The following is an 18,047-nucleotide window of genomic DNA, read 5'->3' on the forward strand; positions in this document are numbered from 1 at the left end:
TTGCAATCTGCCTGTGTTGGGAAAGCAAAGTAAATGAAGTGAACATGGAACCCAATTAAAAGTTGACCGTGACTCTGTATGTCAAAAGGTCAGCGATCTGTCTCACTGTACACTGGACCTCGCAAATTTAACCCCGTCAAGTTGGATTAGGTTGAGAAATACTTGTGGAAAAATACAGAAAGGCAAATAGAAGCGACTCCTCAATAGAAGGTGAGGCCGTAACCCCGCTGTAAGTTACTGCTTCCCACAGCGAGCCTCGGCAAAGTGATTAATATTTCTATTTTTAGATCAGTTTCCTGTGTGTTTTTTCTTTTCTCCTTTATTTTTTTAATGGCAGTCGGCAGCTCTGCCAACAGAAATACTTTGTCAGCAACTTGATTGCATTTACATGGTAGAGTGAAGCCAAAGCTGGAGCAAAGAGAGCTAAGCCTTGGGCTCTGCTGAAATAACAGGCACTTCAAGAAATGCTCTGTGAGGCAACTACTCAAAATCAACACCTCAGGAATGACATTTTTTCTTTTTCTTTTCTTTACATGCCCTGAAATGATTACCTCTCACCACACGGCATATGCTCACCATCTCTGCCTGTTGATTCCTAAGCCAATTTGTATCCTAACAAAACTGAAACCGGAGAAGGAAACATGAAAACTGCATACAGCAGCAGAAGGAAGGTATTTTTTCCCAGTTGAATACTTTAATATGGTAGATTTTCAATCTCTCAGGACAGGAATTGTTTTATGGTTTGTAATTTAGAGGTTATTTAAATGTGCGTTTAGGAATGCAGCCAGTGAGGCTATGACAACATCATTACTTTCTGATTTGGAAGGGCTGACGATAAAATGTTTAGCATTGATGTTTTTAATGAAGCATTTTCTGTATGATGCTTTTCCATTATTAGAAATATCAAGGTGACCTCACTTCCCATCATTCATAGCGATCCCCCACGATAACATAATACACCACTGAGCAACAGGCTTCGAAAAATCTTATATTTCCAATAACTATTTGACTGTGTTTTAGAATACTGTGACTTAAAGCAGGATTATTTGATTTTTTTGACCACTTGAGGGTAATAAAATAAGATGTAGAACACCATTGACAATATATATCATATATATTAACCTTATAAAGTTGTCGGGCCTGACTTGTTAGCAAACATTTGCCATTTCGCTTAGCTTTAGTCTTCACCAAATCATGAGGGAAATATCCGTTTATTTAGCTGCTAAATGCTCCATTTACTTCACCCGCCAATCGCTAACTTTATTTGTTAGCGGTTTTGGGGCGGGGCAGGTAGAGTAGTGGGTTTATCAGAGCCTTTTTTTTGGCTGAAAATAGACATGCCTGCCTCAACTGGAAATGACAGCAGTGAGACTAAACTGAAACAGTAAAGGTGTGGGCCGCAAAACCAAACGAATGAGCTGAAAGACGCTTAAACTCTCCAAAGAGCTGATGGGAACTGTTGGGTGATTAATGTCTGTGGGGAGGTCAATACCAGCAACCTATTTCACATTACACACATTTTAAATGTATTGTGGAATGCACTGTAACTACACTATGAAGGTGGGTTGAACTTACCTATAGCAGAAAAGCTCTGATTATAGCACAAACAGACAGAGGGCTTCTTAATGGAAGACATTACTCCACTATATTTATACATAGCTAATAGTCATTAGCTGCTATATAAATGAAAAATAAATAAATTATTGTACAGAGAACACTGAGGTCATACTCGGGTGTACTGTATGTCATCATTTGGGCCCATAGTGCTCTTAGTTATACAAAATCTATTGTTAGATCTGGTTTTAGGTTGTTTTTTTGTGCTCAAGATATGCAGGTCTGCCCATTTTGTCCACCTAAATGTAATAACATCTCCAACATTAAACAAACCAAAGTCCACAGAATCCACCAGTGGCCCATGTAAATCTATATCAAACAAAAAAAGCCTCAATTTAAATTGTGAGTTTGGACCATAGCACTGTGAATACACCGGTTGAGTGAGGCTGATTCATGTAATATCCCCCTCTCTCCCCGGCTCCAGAGTCCCGCTGACACAGCAGCTGTGAGCAATACGTCCATGCGTGGGTGTGTGTGTGTGTGTGAATTTGTGTGTGCACTTCTGCTCGTGTGTGCATTTCGTGTGTGTCTCTGTATGGGTGTGTGTGTGTGTGTGTGTGTGTGTGTGTGTGTGTGTGTGTGTGTGTGTGTGTGTGCGTGTGCCTGTGTGTCCGTGCAGGTGGTAGGAGGGAGGGACAGCAATGCCTGCGAGCTGAATAACAAATCTAGCATGCTGCACACCTGAGGAGCTGTCACTGTCATAATCAGCCGTTTATAATGCATGGCAGAAGGGGGACAGGAGTCGAGAGGAGGAATTGAGGACACAGTGGGTATCAAAGCTCTGTCTGTATTATATCCTTTTCTTCTTATCCCTCTCTATTGGTCTATGTGGAATTGAAAAGGTGAAGGTATTCTTGATTTTTTTATATTTTCACTCGAAACAATAAACTTGAATTTCCTTTAAGTTATTTTCTCTCTCTCTCTCTCTCTCTCTCTCTCTCTCTCTCTCTCTCTCTCTCCCTCTCTCTGTCTCTCATCCACCGAGTCACAGCTGTGGCATAAGGAAAGCTGGATTCCTAGCTCCGCTCCCGTGTCCTGCCTCCTTCTTTCACACCCCGCCTGGCCCAGCAGGTTGGAGCCCGGACACCTCCTCCAGAGAGCTCAAGGTGACACATGGTTGCTCAGGCACAGATGAGTGGCTGTGTCCCCCAGGCCTCCTGGCGACCGCCAGTTGGCCCCCACACTTTCAATCCCTCCCCCTGTACAAGAGTCCAAGAGTAGCGGGAACTACTCCCCCCGAGCCTTTTGTTGTTTCGGTGTGACGCAAATCTTTGGGTTCTGCTGTGAGGGCCACAGGAGCGGCAGGTTGACTCACTTCCAGCTCACTGACACAATCATTCACTGCTTGTATTGGGGGGGCTGTGTGTGTGTGCGTGTGTGTGTGTGTGTGTGTGTGTGTGTGTGTGTGTGTGTGTGTGTGTGTGTGTGTGTGTGTGTGTGTGTGTGTGTGTGTGTGTGTGTGTGTTTAGCCGGAACAGTGCCTGTTAGACAGCCCGGCTGATATTTTTCTGCAGGGTCAGCAGAGACTTGGCCAAGCCAGCATCATGGGGGAGAAAATCAATGAAACCCAATTAGGCACCTAAAAAGGTGAGTAGACTAGATTGAGTCAAAAAGTGATCCCCCAGATTTTGTTTTAGTACATCAAACATCTTTGCCGTACCGACACATCCTCCCTTTTGTTTAACAGTGCTAAGGCTGATATTGAAAACGACATATCTGAAGACAGCTTTACTTACAGTTTGTCAGTATTTCAAAAGTACTGTGTGGGACATGCTCTGTGTGTTGGGGGAGGATGGGTCTTGTGAGTCACGCCAATGCATCACTCTGCTTCCCTTTAACCAAATAAAGTGGTGCTGTGACTACGAGGAGCTTCTGATATCACAATTTTACACGAACAAACACTGGTAGACACCTGAAATACCTCAACTGGTTCACTTCAGATGTCTCACTGCGTCCTACTGACCCTTTGATATTTGCATAGCCGAATTCCCCAGCGGGTGGCGGGTGAAGGGAGCAGTCATGTGTGTGTGTGTGTGTGTGTGTGTGTGTGTGTGTGTGTGTGTGTGTGTGTGTGTGTGTGTGTGTGTGTGTGTGTGTGTGTGTGTGGAGGGCGAGAGTAAAGGCAATATGTCTCATGATCACCTCCTGAGCGAGCCAAATGAGGCACCCTTCGCTCTGAGCAACCTGCCACTAACATCTGCTGCTTTGGCCGCAAAATGCCCTTCCGAGTTCGCCTATATAAATCCTGTTCTGCTTATTGGTTTGATCCATTGTCTATGCTACCAGGATGAAAAGCTCAAATAAAACCTATGCTGCTTTTAATCTTTTCTTAATTTGAATTATTAACATTATGGCTAGCAGGCTTTTGCTTTACTGAAAGTGAAAGCAAGTCAACAGTGGAAAGTCTATCAGTGAGTGCCATGCAGACAGGATCACTACAAGCGGCAACAATGAAATTGAAAATGTTCCATATTGTTGGTATGCCAGTGTTTTATTTTTCAGCAATTATCTGAATTAATGAAAGAAAATCAGCACCTTCATCTGCTGACTGCTCATGAGCTGTGGAGATTGCATTATGCACCAGATAATAATCCTGTTCACATTGACTGACGAAAAAAAAATAAAAGATACTAATACCCACATACCCACAGGCAAGTGTGTTGGAACAGGTACTATGGCAATTATTGTGAATTAGGATCATATTTTAATCTCATTAAAACACTGTATGTTGCGTCCAAAAAAACAACAAAAAAACATAATGTTCTTAATTAATTTGCTTTCTGTCAGAGGGTTTTATATCGGTAATGTTTAAATATTACATATGTTTAAGATAATATGGCTCCATTTTAATATGCGTCCATGATAAAGGCAACTGCAATAATAATAATAACACTTATTCACCCATGTTTAATTTATAATGATGAAATATTAACTAGCCTTTTATCATTTTTTTATCATGATTTTAATTATTTTAATGAACACGCTGTAGCTCCTAATGCAGCCGAGCAAGCCAGCCCTTTGCCATCTTCTTGAGCCCACAGTAATTATTAACACATTTTTTTCTAATCAGGCTTCTGCACCTTTTGCATGAAGGCAATCTAATAAATGTGAAATCTAAACTCTCCCCGCTGAACACATAAAGATAACCAAAACAGGAAAAATGTAAGTATTTATTGAAGTAACCTAATAATCTCATTACCTCTGTGATTTTAATAAAAACAAACAGTGGCTCATTCTCTGACTGCCTCCAAAATGTTGCTCTTGATAAGAAAGCCCAGAGTGAGACAGAGGAAGGCACTTGGGTGGATCAGCAGCAGCCACAGCCCTCATATAAATCCATCCAGGCCCCTGTGCTCAGACGGGCTGTTGTTCCGCCCCTAAATCAGACAGGCCGGGCTGTCACAACCAGAGACCTTGTTGTCTTCTCGCAGATCAATAGTGATGAGGTGAAATTCAGTTTAGGCTGCAAACAGTGAAGACACCAAAGAGGCACTCAGGACGCAAGGAGCTCCATCGGCCCTTTATTTTTGAATGTTATGGTGGGTATATCGCACAATGGAAGATGTTGATTTGGTCATCTTTGCTCATGTGTATAACATGAGGATAACTTGTCATTGAGGTGATGTGTTGTTTTAAACATTATGATTATGCTTTCCTTGTTTGATGCAATGTGGAATATGTCTGGGCACTGATTAAAAACTTGTGACTGATAATAAAAAGTAATTCAAAAAAATATTTACTTGTGAGGTTAACTGTGAAATTGCTGATATATTTATTACAATTAATATATCAGCAAACAACTATTTGCTATGTAAAGTTATAGTTAACTGATGTCTACCTGAGCTGACAATGAAGTCGCCTTCCCTCTGTGTGTGCTGTAATCCTAGCTACATCATTTGCACTGCGCTCATACGCCGATTACAGCTGATTTAGCACCTTTAACTCTGAATTGCCTTAGGTGTGAATGTTTTTGCATTAGGTTAGAGCAAGTGACGTACAATAAGCGACGCGCAGAGCAAATTACGTAGTATATATTGATCTGCTGTTATTGAAAGTTACGCGGTATAATAACAAGTACAGTCGAGAAAGCTTGAGTCCACTTAGGGCAGATTGGAAGAGTGGTGGGTGAGTCAAACAAACACAGGACTTTCACTCAGGACATCGCTGTTCATTTCAAGAGTCAAATTAAAAGTAAATGTCTAGTTTACGCTTGTTATTTAACATCGTTACATTTGTTACTTAAGAAAGTCCGCTATGGCCAGTTCTTATTAATTGATGCTAGTTACGTTGTTACTGTTGTTGCGTTACCTTGTTACGCTGATATCCTGTTACGCTGAAACGTACATTGCCAACATTTTTTCTGGCGACTTGGTTGTGTTATAGCAATGCTGGTCTGTGAGTTGGTTTATCATTTGGATCCAGACAACCCTCAACAATATCTCAACAATTGTTGGGTGGAAAGCTTAGGATACATTTTAATTTTTTGAGTTTGGTTTATGAAAAAACACCTGCAAAACTAAAGATATAAAATGCTAAACTTAGAGTGAACATGGTCAATGTTATACCTGCTAAACATCAGCATGTTGGAATTGTCATATTAGGATAGAGGCTCAATGCACCACCGTGCCTCAGTACAGCCTCACAGAACCGCCAGCATGACCATGGGCTATTTGTCATGTTTAAAAGAAAAAATAATAATTCAATTTCCTCTATACCATACAGCCATCTAATTGTCGTATATTCATATCATAAGCATGGTACATACTTGATATAATGACGCACGAATAAACAGGAAACAATTTACATGCAAAACAAGCTTTTGGACGTGATTTGTTTGAAAGGAAATACAGGATAACGAGTGAGCAATGAATAATTGAGACAACTGGCTTCATGCACACACACCGTTACAAATCAATAGCCTCACTTTTATTGCATCACTAACTGTGGATGCTCTCTCCTCTTCTTGGGTTGCTCTGGAGTTCAACACAATTTCCTTTAATCAGGCAATCAATCATTATTAGATCTGTGTGCCACACCACCACGCAGCAGGCAGATGTGGCCCCCAGCGAAAGAACTACAGTCCCTAAATTGGGGCAGACACACACTTGTGTGAGCGCTATGACTCAGTACACGTTGCCAGCGCTGCTGCCTGTGCTTACAAAGCAGCATTTTGCCTTTTTCTTAGTCGACAAGGGGGTGGCACCAAGCTGCTTTACTGACACGTCTTTGCACAAGAAATTACAGAGAAAGAACGCTCAGCGGAAATTGCATGTCTCTGTCACAGTTTGTCACTTTGCATATAATACAATATAATCAGATCCTTTTTAAGGTTACACATGTTCAGCAAAGTGTTTGCGCAATACTTTTGTCTAAAACACGCCATGCATCATGTCTGTGGTGCACAACATGCTGTGACCTTGCTATTAAATACTTGTGAAAGCCAGAAACAACATCAAGCACCATACATTTACACATATGTGTGTGTGTGTGTGTGTGTGTGTGTGTGTGCACACTATTGCAAGCATAGCTCTATTTGGCTGCATTGTTCGAATGGCATAAAAGATTGAATGAGACAATCTGGCACAAGAGGATATTAATCAGAGCAATACAGTGGTCCTCAGAGATCTTTTATTGAACACATTACAATGGCGCTTGATTGGAACTGATGAGTGCTTTGAAGACCAGGTTACTCCTTTCCAGTCCCTAATTTGCTCCAAAGCAACCTTTGACATGCGTGGGATTGTCAATGACAAGGTAATAAGCCAAGTTGAGAGGGGTCAAAATATGTGTGTTCATACCAAGAATGGAATACATTCTCTCTTATTGAATACTGAGTGTCATTTCAAAACACTGGATCCGTGACTCTGTCAATTTACATAAGCAGCCAGTGGATTCAAGAGAAGGAGGCTATGCCATCTATATTTGACTTTAAGCAGGAATGACTGAGCTCTGTATTACAGTATGTGGGAGCGGAGTGTGAACTGTGTGATATTCCTGTATCAACACAAAGTCAGCATGAAGAAGTGCCGCGGATGTGAAAGTGCTGCTGACCTCGCCCTTTTTTTTTTTCTTCCAGTGCCATCAAGGCCGCCGCGCTGCAGCGCTCTGTGCCTTCATCCAATTGTGCGGAGCAAAAAGGTGTGGAACGGAGGGGACCCTCGGGGGCCCCCGCCCCTCGGACACGGACGCTTATGAGAGTCAACAGCAGTGTCAGCAGCACGACCAACATGCATCACACGGCTGCCTCACACATGCCCACGTAGCAAACGTTATCTGTCCACACACACAGTACAGGCTGCACCGCGACCTTGAATGGCACATTTCTCCTTTGATTGCACATTTTAGAGCATGCCCAATTCAAGTATGTGCTGCACACAGAGTTTATCGGGGGGGGGGGTTGAAGATCTGTCTTATGAATCGTGCAACATGATATTGTTTGATTGAAAGCACCAAGTCCAAATTGGATTCCCACTAACCCCCACCCCCCCTCCCCCTTCCTAGACAAGTGCTGATGAAAGATAACCGCCTCTGCATTAATCAAAGAGATGGAGCATTTTGATCCCACTTTCAATTAGATTAGATTACATAAATTTGTACAAAACGCGATATCAATTATCAACAGGTCACGTTTAGTTTGATCTCTTGGTCAATTTTGCCAAAGTGCACATTGAATGTGACTGCCATGCCTGAAAACATGATTTTGTAACGTTTCTTAATAGCTGTGGAGATAACTGTCCGTGCGAAACCATGACCATGAACAGTCTTTCGCTATCTTAATTTTGTTTAAATCGTAACTAACTTGACTTTCTTTTTTCTTTTGATTGCAGAGAATATTTGATTATTTTTAAACGCAGATGATCAGGCTTGCTGATCAATGGCAAGAGTGTGAAGTGATCTGAAGGTCTTGTTACAAGACCCAAGCACTTAAAAAAACTATTCATCCCTCTCTTTGTTTATGTGTGTGTGTGTGTGTGTGTGCGTGCGTGCGTGCGTGCGTGCGTGCGTGCGTGCGTGCGTGCGTGCGTGTGTGCACTGACTGTAAGTGGGATGTGATAATGCTCACTGTTTGTTTAGGATTACAAGACACTCTCAGGAGCGGCTGTTTTGATTTGCAGTAGGAGGGGAGCATCATAGCTCCCATCACATACTCACATAGGCCACAAAACACCAATAACTTGGAAAACAACAGATTGCCCAGGAGGAGGTGAACGAAAAGTCAGCCCTTGTTTATTATTTGGAGATGGAATTTGTATATATTTTTCATTTTTTCTCGCATGCCAAACTGAAACATCTCGGTGTCACAGATGCAATCTCTTCCATAGGGCCATCTCTTGGTAGTTAATTAGATGTCAGCAGCACAACCAAGGTAATTTAACCTTCATCAGCCTGTATCACATGAGAAGATAATGTTAGGGAAATATTCATTGCATATTTTAGTGGAACATGAAAAAAGCTTTACTCACGGATTCGACGATTAAGTGAAGATGAATGAATAGAATGCAAAATTCTGCAGTGATAGTAGTTTGTGAAACAGTGAGCTTTTTTAAGTAGCAATGAGGGAGACAGTGGTTGTGTTTGTGTGTGTGTGTGTGTGTGTGTGTGTCTGTGTGTGTGTGATTGTGCATTTGAGAGGAACAAACACACACACACACAGATCTGGCACCAAAACATTGACAATTAATAATCCTCAAGATCAAATGTGCTGTAAACAGCAATTATCTAAGGGCAATGTTATCAAAATCTCCCACCTTATGATCAATAGAGGCTACTCTTTATGCAGACTGAGAGACAACTGATTGAATCCTGAATTTCTCATGCCTGTGACATTCAAAAAGCGCTTTGAGAGCAGGGGAGTCTGGAGCTAAACACCATAGAATTTAAATCAAAAAACAACATGGAAATAGATAACAGCCCGGTGTATCATGATCAGAATAAACACGCTTACATTTGATAACTTCAAACGTAACTTAATGACATAACATAACACAATGAGACACCGAATACACGGGCAACCCCAAGTAGAATGGATGACAAGATGTAAATACTGCTAAGCTGTAAGATATTCAGATAGTCTATCTTAGCATTTCTATGCCAGTCTCATTTAAATACAATGAGCATGAGGAAGTCAAATCAGACGATAAGCAAATAAATGGTGACCTCAAAGTGACCTTAACATTCTGAAATACTACTGCAGAGTGTTGGGATCTGAAATGGTGAGGCACGTTTTTTCAAGAGTTCATTTAATTTGGACTGGAAGGACAGTTTGGTCACATCAATGAGAGCCATATTAGAATTGGTTGGTATTGATATTATGTAGTTTAAATCAGGATACTAAAGCTTTATCAGCAGTTTTGCATTTTATATATTATAATGCCTATAACCATAAAAAAAAACAAAAAAACACGGATGAATGAATGAATTAAAATCGATTAATATTTAAATAATTGCTTTACAGATTCAAGATGAATGGCTACAACATAAATAAATAAATAAATAAATAAATAAATAAATAAATAAATAAATACAAATGCCATAATGTATGATAAGACCACAGTAAACTCGACACTGAGTGCCACACACTGTGAGTGAACATAACTATTATGTGTGAACGTTATAATACTCTGTCATTTGGGGATGATGGTTTAACATACAGGGGGTGTGGGGGGGGGGGGTTAGGGAGCCCGCTCCGTCCCTGCAGTGAAATTGGCGGCGCGACCAGCAGGGTGAGACAGTGAGATGGGCGGTTTTTATAGACTAGCGGCTGGGGCTTTTTTTTTTTTTTTTTTTTTTTGCCTCTGTGTTCTTCGTCGGACTGGATGGGAGGGAGCAGAGCAGCCTCAGTACCAGGCACCGCTCTCCCCTCAGTACTGGCTGGATAGATAGAAGGAGGAGGCTGCTGCTGCTGCATGCTGCCGCCGACGACACCACCACCTCTACTGCTGCCTTTTTTTTTAAATCGTAGAAGGACCTGTTTTTCTTTTCCCCACCGCGGCCCACACTTGAGCCAGACGGATATTCTTTTTTAATTTTTTTCCCCTTTTATTTCTTCTTCTTCTTTTTTTTTTTTTTTTTTTTTTTTGATACACGAACAAGGGGTTGGAAATTAAAGCAGTGGCGGTCGTACCAATGTACTCACTACACGAGGGCAGCGGACTGTTTCTGCTGGCGGTCTTGGCAGGACTGCAGGTAATGTGGATTTTCAGAGCAGAGGTTTTTCTGGCGGAGTTACACCGGACAGTTTAGGTGCTTTGTTGTTGTCGCTCGGTGGCGGTGATGTTTGTTGAGTTACGAGCCCCCTGTCTAGCCGCTAGCTTCCCAACAGGCACTTTACATAGCGCGCAGGTTTTTTTTTTTTTTTTTTTTTTTGGAACACTGCCATGAATGTACCAAAGAAATGAGCGATAAAGTAGCTCCGGCACGTGCTGTATTTACCGGCGAACGGTTCTATATGCGCACGAGACGCCCGTGTTGTTTCTCTGCTACGCACAATTTGAATTAATTATTCCAGCAAAAAAAAAAAAAAAAAAAAAAGAGTTCAAATGTACAATGGCGTAGCCTCGTTTAAGAGTTAAAATAGCCGAATCTTTCATTGTCTGGAAGTTATACATGGCCACGTTAACCTAGTTCTCCCTTGGTTATATTTAGTTTAGCTTTAATATTTATGGAGATTGCTGCAGCGTGTCCCCTGTCCCCCGGCGAGTTAATTGCCTCTCTGGTAAAAAGCCGTTATGAGCCACGAAAAGTAGCCCACTGTAAATGGAGGATAGCTATAGCCTAAACGGACTGTTACATTGATAAATAGTCATTGTTGCTGAACCCTTAGAAGGGAACCTGGCTGTGCAATGTTATCCCCCGGATATATTCTTGACTATATGGTTACTTTGCTAAACCCGTGTGCCTTTTTAGCAACAGAAAAAAACGCACCCACACAGTAAAATAATTCCGCTTTGGCAGCTGAAATAGTTGTTTTAAAGAACTGGTGTCTGTATTAACACTTGTATCCAGAACGGTACATCCTGGTACCGTCGTTATAGCTCTTCTGCTCCCCCTCTCCTCTCCTCTCCTCTCTGCATGCATTTTCCATTTAAATTCCTGTGAATAAAAAATGGCAAGTGGCACGGATACCCACAATGCTCTTTTTTCCCCCTTTTTTTTTTTTTTTCTTCTCTCTCCCAAAGACTCCTCTCCTGGTTTTACGGTCTTTTTGTGATGTGCACGCAAATAAATGGGGCCAGGCCTGTGTTCAGAGAAGCTGAGGTTGTGTGATGGGACTATATTTGAACTGGCCTGGACATCAGTTGTGTTCTCGCTTGTGGTTTCTTACTGTTAATGATTTCTTTCTTATCTGCAAAATTCATACGAGCCCCAGTGATTTAGATGCTTTCTTTTGCCTTGCGACAGCCTCATTATTTGCCAAATCCTTTGTGTACTTACACCCTAAGCAGAGTTTTCCTTTACAAAACAAGGCAACAAAAAAAAAACACCCCACTATATTGATCAAAGTGATCTTTCAGTCTCTTTATAGATGCCAGCAGTTGCTCTTTCTTGTTTATTCAGACATTTACACTTAAATGTTTACTCCTGAACAGTGGATCGTTAGCATCTACTTTTTATTGCTTTGTTTCCTGGACGTCAAAGTGGAGTGTTTGTCCAGAGTAAGAGTGTGTTGGTCGGGGGACTTGGTTATGGCCCTTCCCTGGGCCGGGGCCCCTCCAGGGGTACAAATGGAGTTTGTTCTTGCCTAGCCATGCTTTTTGGCTAATGCTTAACCCTTTTGGCCTCATTATCCTAATTGCGGTCCCTGCTATAAAAACAACAGATGCTTTTGTACAACTGTGGGGAATTTCGGAACGTGACCAAGAGGTTTTTTTTGGAGGCAACAGAGTGCATGTTTTCAAGGTTGATTTATGATTCATTGTTGCCCCCCTCCCCTCCCCATCCCCCCACCATTACAGATTGCAGCAGAGGGCAGGGGCACCCCACAATGCAGACCAGGCTTCTCTGAAGATGTATACAAGGTTGTGGTGCCAGAAATCACGGAGGAAGGACGTCCCCTTTTCAACGGTGAGTGGTGAAATATTCCCAGTGCTGGATGCTTGTTATGTCTATGTTTGCTCAAGTGTGTGTGTGCGTGGGTGTTGGTTGGTGTGGGTGCGTGCGTGCATGCTTGCCGCTATGTGTTACATTTCTGGGAGGATCAGAACAAGCCTGACATATTTAAACAATTAGCTTCGGTGTAGCCGTGTTGTACTGCGAGTGGTGTAGTTTGCCTTGTAAACCAGCTCAAATGTGGTTCAACTTAACTACATCGCTCCTGTCAGTTTTGCTTACACGCTGTTTTTAATTTTTTTTTCTTTCTTTTTAGCAGATTCAAACATAAGCTTTATACCTAAGTGCTAGATTATACATTGTGGCTTAACAGTTTGGTTTTGCAGTTTGCATTTTGTTAAGCAGAATATTAACTACTGGCTTTTTCATTAAAAGTAGAAAAACTTTATTGATTGCACTGGAGACTTAATAAAAAGTTGATTACACAAGGATCTGAATGCTTGCACAGCTCTGACCAAGCAAGTAACCTAGCTGTTAAACATCCCATGATATAACCATATGCCATTATTCTGCATTAGTCCTCTTCTAATTTACCATCACTTCAGTTAAAATTCAAACCATATGTGGAAACTATTTCGGTCTGTGTCTTTTAAACACGTTTATGCCTAAAGGTTCCTGCTCGTATCACATGGTAAGTCCACTCCACGGCAGGAATAACAGCAATTTAAATATCTTTCGAAATGTTTGTTACAGCAGTCGTCTCACTGTGCAAAACCCAGATGTAGTAGCTTTATAAAATGTATAACCTGGTGCAAAGAAGAAAGTGAAAAATAATGATTTTTTTCCCTTTGCAGTAGCCCATTACACTGCAGCATGCATGACCAATACGGCCTCTTTGGAATTTAATATTGGCAAAATGAGGATGCAGCACCCATGAAAGAGTACGCAGGCCTACAGACGGCAATAAAAAAACTGGGAATATATCACCATGGTGCTATTTGAAAGGTTAGAGCCTTGAGGTCATTCGGACCAGAAAAACATTCCCACTTGTGTTGGATTTCACGGTGTGTGCCTAAAACTTGCACGCTGCCGTTGGTGTGAGTCAGATAGGTGGAGGAAGAGGGGGAGGTGGCAATGACGGGAGTAGAAAGGGGAGAGGGAAGAGAGTGCTTTCAATGGGGTGGGTACAGCTTTCACTGGGCTTTACCTTGTGCACAAGTTTCCCCTTTTGATCCTGCAGGTGATGGATTTCCCTCTGTTGGCTTGTGGATGAGCCGTGACCTGGGGTAATCGGGTTCCCTTTTGTTTGCTACCCCCCTATTCTCCTTTCTCTACCTCCTCCCCCAGCGAGCTGTTGCTCTGTGGAGACTTCCTTGACTGAGAGGGGCACTCCTGTGTCATTGTAATGCAGCGGGGCTCAGCAGCGTGGGATGATGTTAATGAAACTGCATTCTCTAATGAAAAGCTCCTGGCATGTTTTTGAAAGACAAAGCCCCCACAGTGTGGAGAGCATGCCAAAAGTTTTTCAACTTTGCTTTCACCATGCTGGTTAGGGAGATTGTTTTTGACCAGGAGCTCAGGTTTTTTTATTCATATTGATGCTTCTTTAGCCGCATGTAGCCGGCTTTTGCTTTAAGTTTCTTTGCATTTCATTAACTTTGTCAATGGTTCCCTGAAAGGTCTTAGATAATGAATAGAGAGGCATTGAGTGACTCTTGTTGGGGTGGTTTTATTAACCATACCATTAGCCTGTTTCAACAGAACACATAAGCTTTGTCATGTTAGAAATAACCCAGTCAGCTAATTCCAGCACGCTGTAACGTATCCCTGTGTTATTTGTTGGTAGTTTAACGAAGATGGAATAGGACTTGCTTGCATATCTGTGTAATACTATCTGTACTTTGTGTAAGGTGTCGGTAATGTGAGTACTTTGCTCGTATTGTATTGCTTTTGACCCCAATATATGCATGAGATGCAGCAGGGGGTGGACTGTTGGATATCTTTGTCCCATCTAATTGCAGCCTCTCCTTTGTTTTTCCGAACAAGAGAATACACATCATGCAGTTCGTAAAACCGGGAAATGGGGGGGCAGTTTGCATGTAAACAGCTGACATTGTATGTGCTAAATTGAAGGCATCCTGTGGATTTGATGACGGCAATTGTGGCCGAGCAGTTAACATAGCTATTTAATTGTAAGATTTAATCACATTCCCGTGGGGTGTGGGTGGGGGCGTAGACTAGACTTTAACTGTTAGTTGGCCGAGTGATGCCTCATTGATTTTCAATGGATTTTTTTAATAATGCATTTTTATAAAAGTTTCTTGGCAGAGCAGCATGGAGAAAAGCCAGGAAAGGACAATTATTCCTCTTATGAGAACTCCTCTCCGGTGATCCATTTAAAGGGAGGTTACGCTCATTGTTTGCAGATGCAAAGCCACGTCAGGATTAGGGGGGTTACCCACTGTCTACCCTCTGGGGCCCATATGACCTTGCTTTTAGGCTTGGAAATATTTGCTCTGGCCTGATACCGAGTGGAGGGAAACGACCAAACACGGTTAATCATTATCAGACCATCATGCAGATGAAGAGCAGCGCAAGTCTTTAAACATTTTTGCGGCATTTCCTCTTATCTTGTTTAGTCGCTTGATAAATTGACTTGTTTTACTAAATTTAATTTCAGGTAGGCTGCGGCTGCCGGGGGGGGGTTTGCCTCTGGGTGTCTAATGGAATTCTAGTGGCTTTGGAGAGCTGACACACATTGCATTTTTTAGAGGGGTGGGGGGGTTGCAAAGTGAGTCAGTCGGAGCATTATTCAGCAGAGGTTTCCCTCCCCTAAAAAGTGGGTTAATGAAAAGCCCAAAAGCCTAATTGAACTTAATACAGTCTCTTATGCTGCTGCTCTGCCACCCTCCCCCCAAACCATGTATCCTGCTTTCATTTTTCTTACCTCCAGCCCACTGTCCTTGATTTTGCTTCCTTTTCTTGTCAATTATGGGAGCACTGGTGATAAAAGAGAAATATGGCTATTGTCTGCTTTAGCTTTGGTTCAAGTACTTTAAATGTGAGCGTGTCGAGAGGGGACAGGGCTCCACAGATAAGTCGAGGGGGGAGGGATTTACAGTTGACCAGTTTAATACTGTGTTGGGAACAATTAGTGTCAACGTCTGCGATGAGAACATGAACTCCAAAGCGCTCTCGGCTATACATAAATATATATATATATATATATATATATATATATATATATCTCAGAATATTCAGTTAATCTATCATTAGGTATAATTACCTCTCTTTGCTGTGTTTGTTTAAGGCAACCCTTTTAAACAAACCAAATTTCACCCGTTGACAAGAAAAACACCGTGTTAGCGAAATCCGGAGTTTTTTTTGCGCCGACTGAAACCATTTTTTATGTCGTTCTGGTTCTCTGCCCCTGGGTACAGCTGGGGCCACTCAGATGTGTTTAGGGGGGCCCCAGTGTTTGGCGAGACGTGACCCCGCTCGACCCTCTCCTGTAAACCGGGTCGAGTGCTCAGCAACATACTCAGCCCTTTTTCCTGCTCTCAGATTTGTGATGAGGCTGGTGGGGGTTTTCCTGGTGAGGTATAGATGAATGAAAGACCAGCCAGAGAGGTCCTGACCCGTCACCGGGGAGGCACCGCCACCTCATGTTGTTCTAACCTACGGAGGCGATCGTTCATCTCTTGGAGAAGCAGACAAAGGCTTTCAGGCGGTCTGCATAACACGTTTGATAAGAATTCTTCGGACATTAAAGCCCTTTTATGGCCCTTGTAATATGTACCACATACTTTAAAGGACTGTCTCTTGAACATTGCAGAGTTTCCATTTTATGTAGCTCTACCGGTTTATTGAAATATTCAGTGTAGGTTGGTAACTTTGAGGAATAGCCTGGGTAAGAGTATCTGCTGCAGCCCAGTGGCACAAAAAAAAGTGGCTGCCATTGGGATCTTTGTGTTTGAGGTGTATGAGGTCTTCATTGATGTCTGTGCTGATGCTGAATAATTCTACAGTCAAACATGACTTTCTTAATATTCAAATCCCCCGTTCAAGACTAGATGGACTGAGGAGCAGTCAGTCATACAGCAGATGAAGCAAGATGAAGAGCAACATGGGGACCGTCCCCCTTTTTTTTTTTTTTTCTTTTTTTTTCTTTTTTTTTTTTTCTGAAAGTGGATCAATGAATCCAGGGTCTTCGTTTGCCGCGATCGATATATATTTTAATGTAGGCAGAGTTTTAATTCCCAGCTAAAGCAACGCTGGAGGGTTAAGAGTTGAATTAGTTTTATTCTTTATTGTTATCAGCCTGCAAACATTTATTTTCATTTCCTGTCACTGAGTTTCTTTTTTTTTTCCTTCGTTTTTTTTTTTTTTTTTCTGGGAGCACCATGGCCTAGATAACCACCACATATTGTGACAGCAGATTGAATCTTGGCAGTGCATGGTTTTGGGAAGTAACCTTTGATGCAGTTCGCCTCCAGTATAACGGGGGAAGGAGAGTCGGATCGAGTGCTAGTGTTGGGGCGGCCGCGGCCATTTGTCAGAGGACCGCGGCTCCGTTGCAGGCCTAAGGCCATATTGTAAAAAAAAAAAAATGAAAGGATAATGTTAGCGCATTAAAACGCAGGCAGCCATCTGTGGCTAATTTGTGGGTGTTTTTTCTTCCTGGGTGACATGACAGAATGAGACATAGCTTATGTATGTCTGACCTTTTTTAGGCTCTAAGTCCTTGCCTAAACCAAACGGCAGTCTGATAATAATGCCTCCACATTTGGAGGCAGACAGGTACTTGACTAATGGCTAAATGTAGATAAAGTAGGACTGACACTATCCCGATGGCTTCTCATCACCTCTGTTCATATCGCTCTTATCAGCTCCAGGCTCTGCCCTCTGCCATTGGCACCTAACAGTGTGCGGCTCTGACATTGGGCTGCAGTTTAGGTGTCCCTCTCTCATGCCTGTGTGAATGTTAGGGGGGGGTTGTCCTTGGCATATAATTAGCTTGTTCAACCCAGACAGCTCTTTGTGGTGGTGGTGGTGGTGGTGGTGGTGTTGAAGGGCAGCTCCTGGTAACTGAGACTTCTATAACTAGCTGGTGGAGGTTAACTGACCTAGACCGCCTCTATCAGCAAGACATTTGACAAAAAATCAGCAGCCAGACCACACTGCATAATCAGACTGTGATTGGTTAAATGCACGTTGTAATTGGTCTTTCACAAGGTTGCATGTAACTACATCTGCCCAATCAGAATCTTGTCCATCATGGATAGGGATGTGAGAGAGCCGACCGTTGGCTGTATTTGCTCTTTCACACAGTCATGTGAAGGTTAGAGGGGGTTTTATAGGTTATTTGGTTCTAGATCACACCT

At 42.3% G+C, this 18,047-nt stretch overlaps 1 protein-coding gene across 1 annotated transcript in view; it reads left to right on the forward strand.

Annotated features, from left to right (window-relative positions):
* Window positions 1–10,415: 10,415 nt before the first annotated feature.
* Window positions 10,416–18,047, forward strand: part of cdh2 (cadherin 2, type 1, N-cadherin (neuronal)) — a 59,734-nt gene continuing 52,102 nt past the window's right edge. The window contains 2 exon segments of the mRNA XM_054623536.1: window positions 10,416–10,800; window positions 12,570–12,678. Coding sequence (XP_054479511.1) covers window positions 10,741–10,800; window positions 12,570–12,678 — 169 coding nt within the window. The 5' untranslated portion in view covers window positions 10,416–10,740.

Source organism: Anoplopoma fimbria, chromosome 3 (genome assembly GCF_027596085.1).
Source record: "Anoplopoma fimbria isolate UVic2021 breed Golden Eagle Sablefish chromosome 3, Afim_UVic_2022, whole genome shotgun sequence".
NCBI classification, from domain to species: domain Eukaryota; kingdom Metazoa; phylum Chordata; class Actinopteri; order Perciformes; family Anoplopomatidae; genus Anoplopoma; species Anoplopoma fimbria.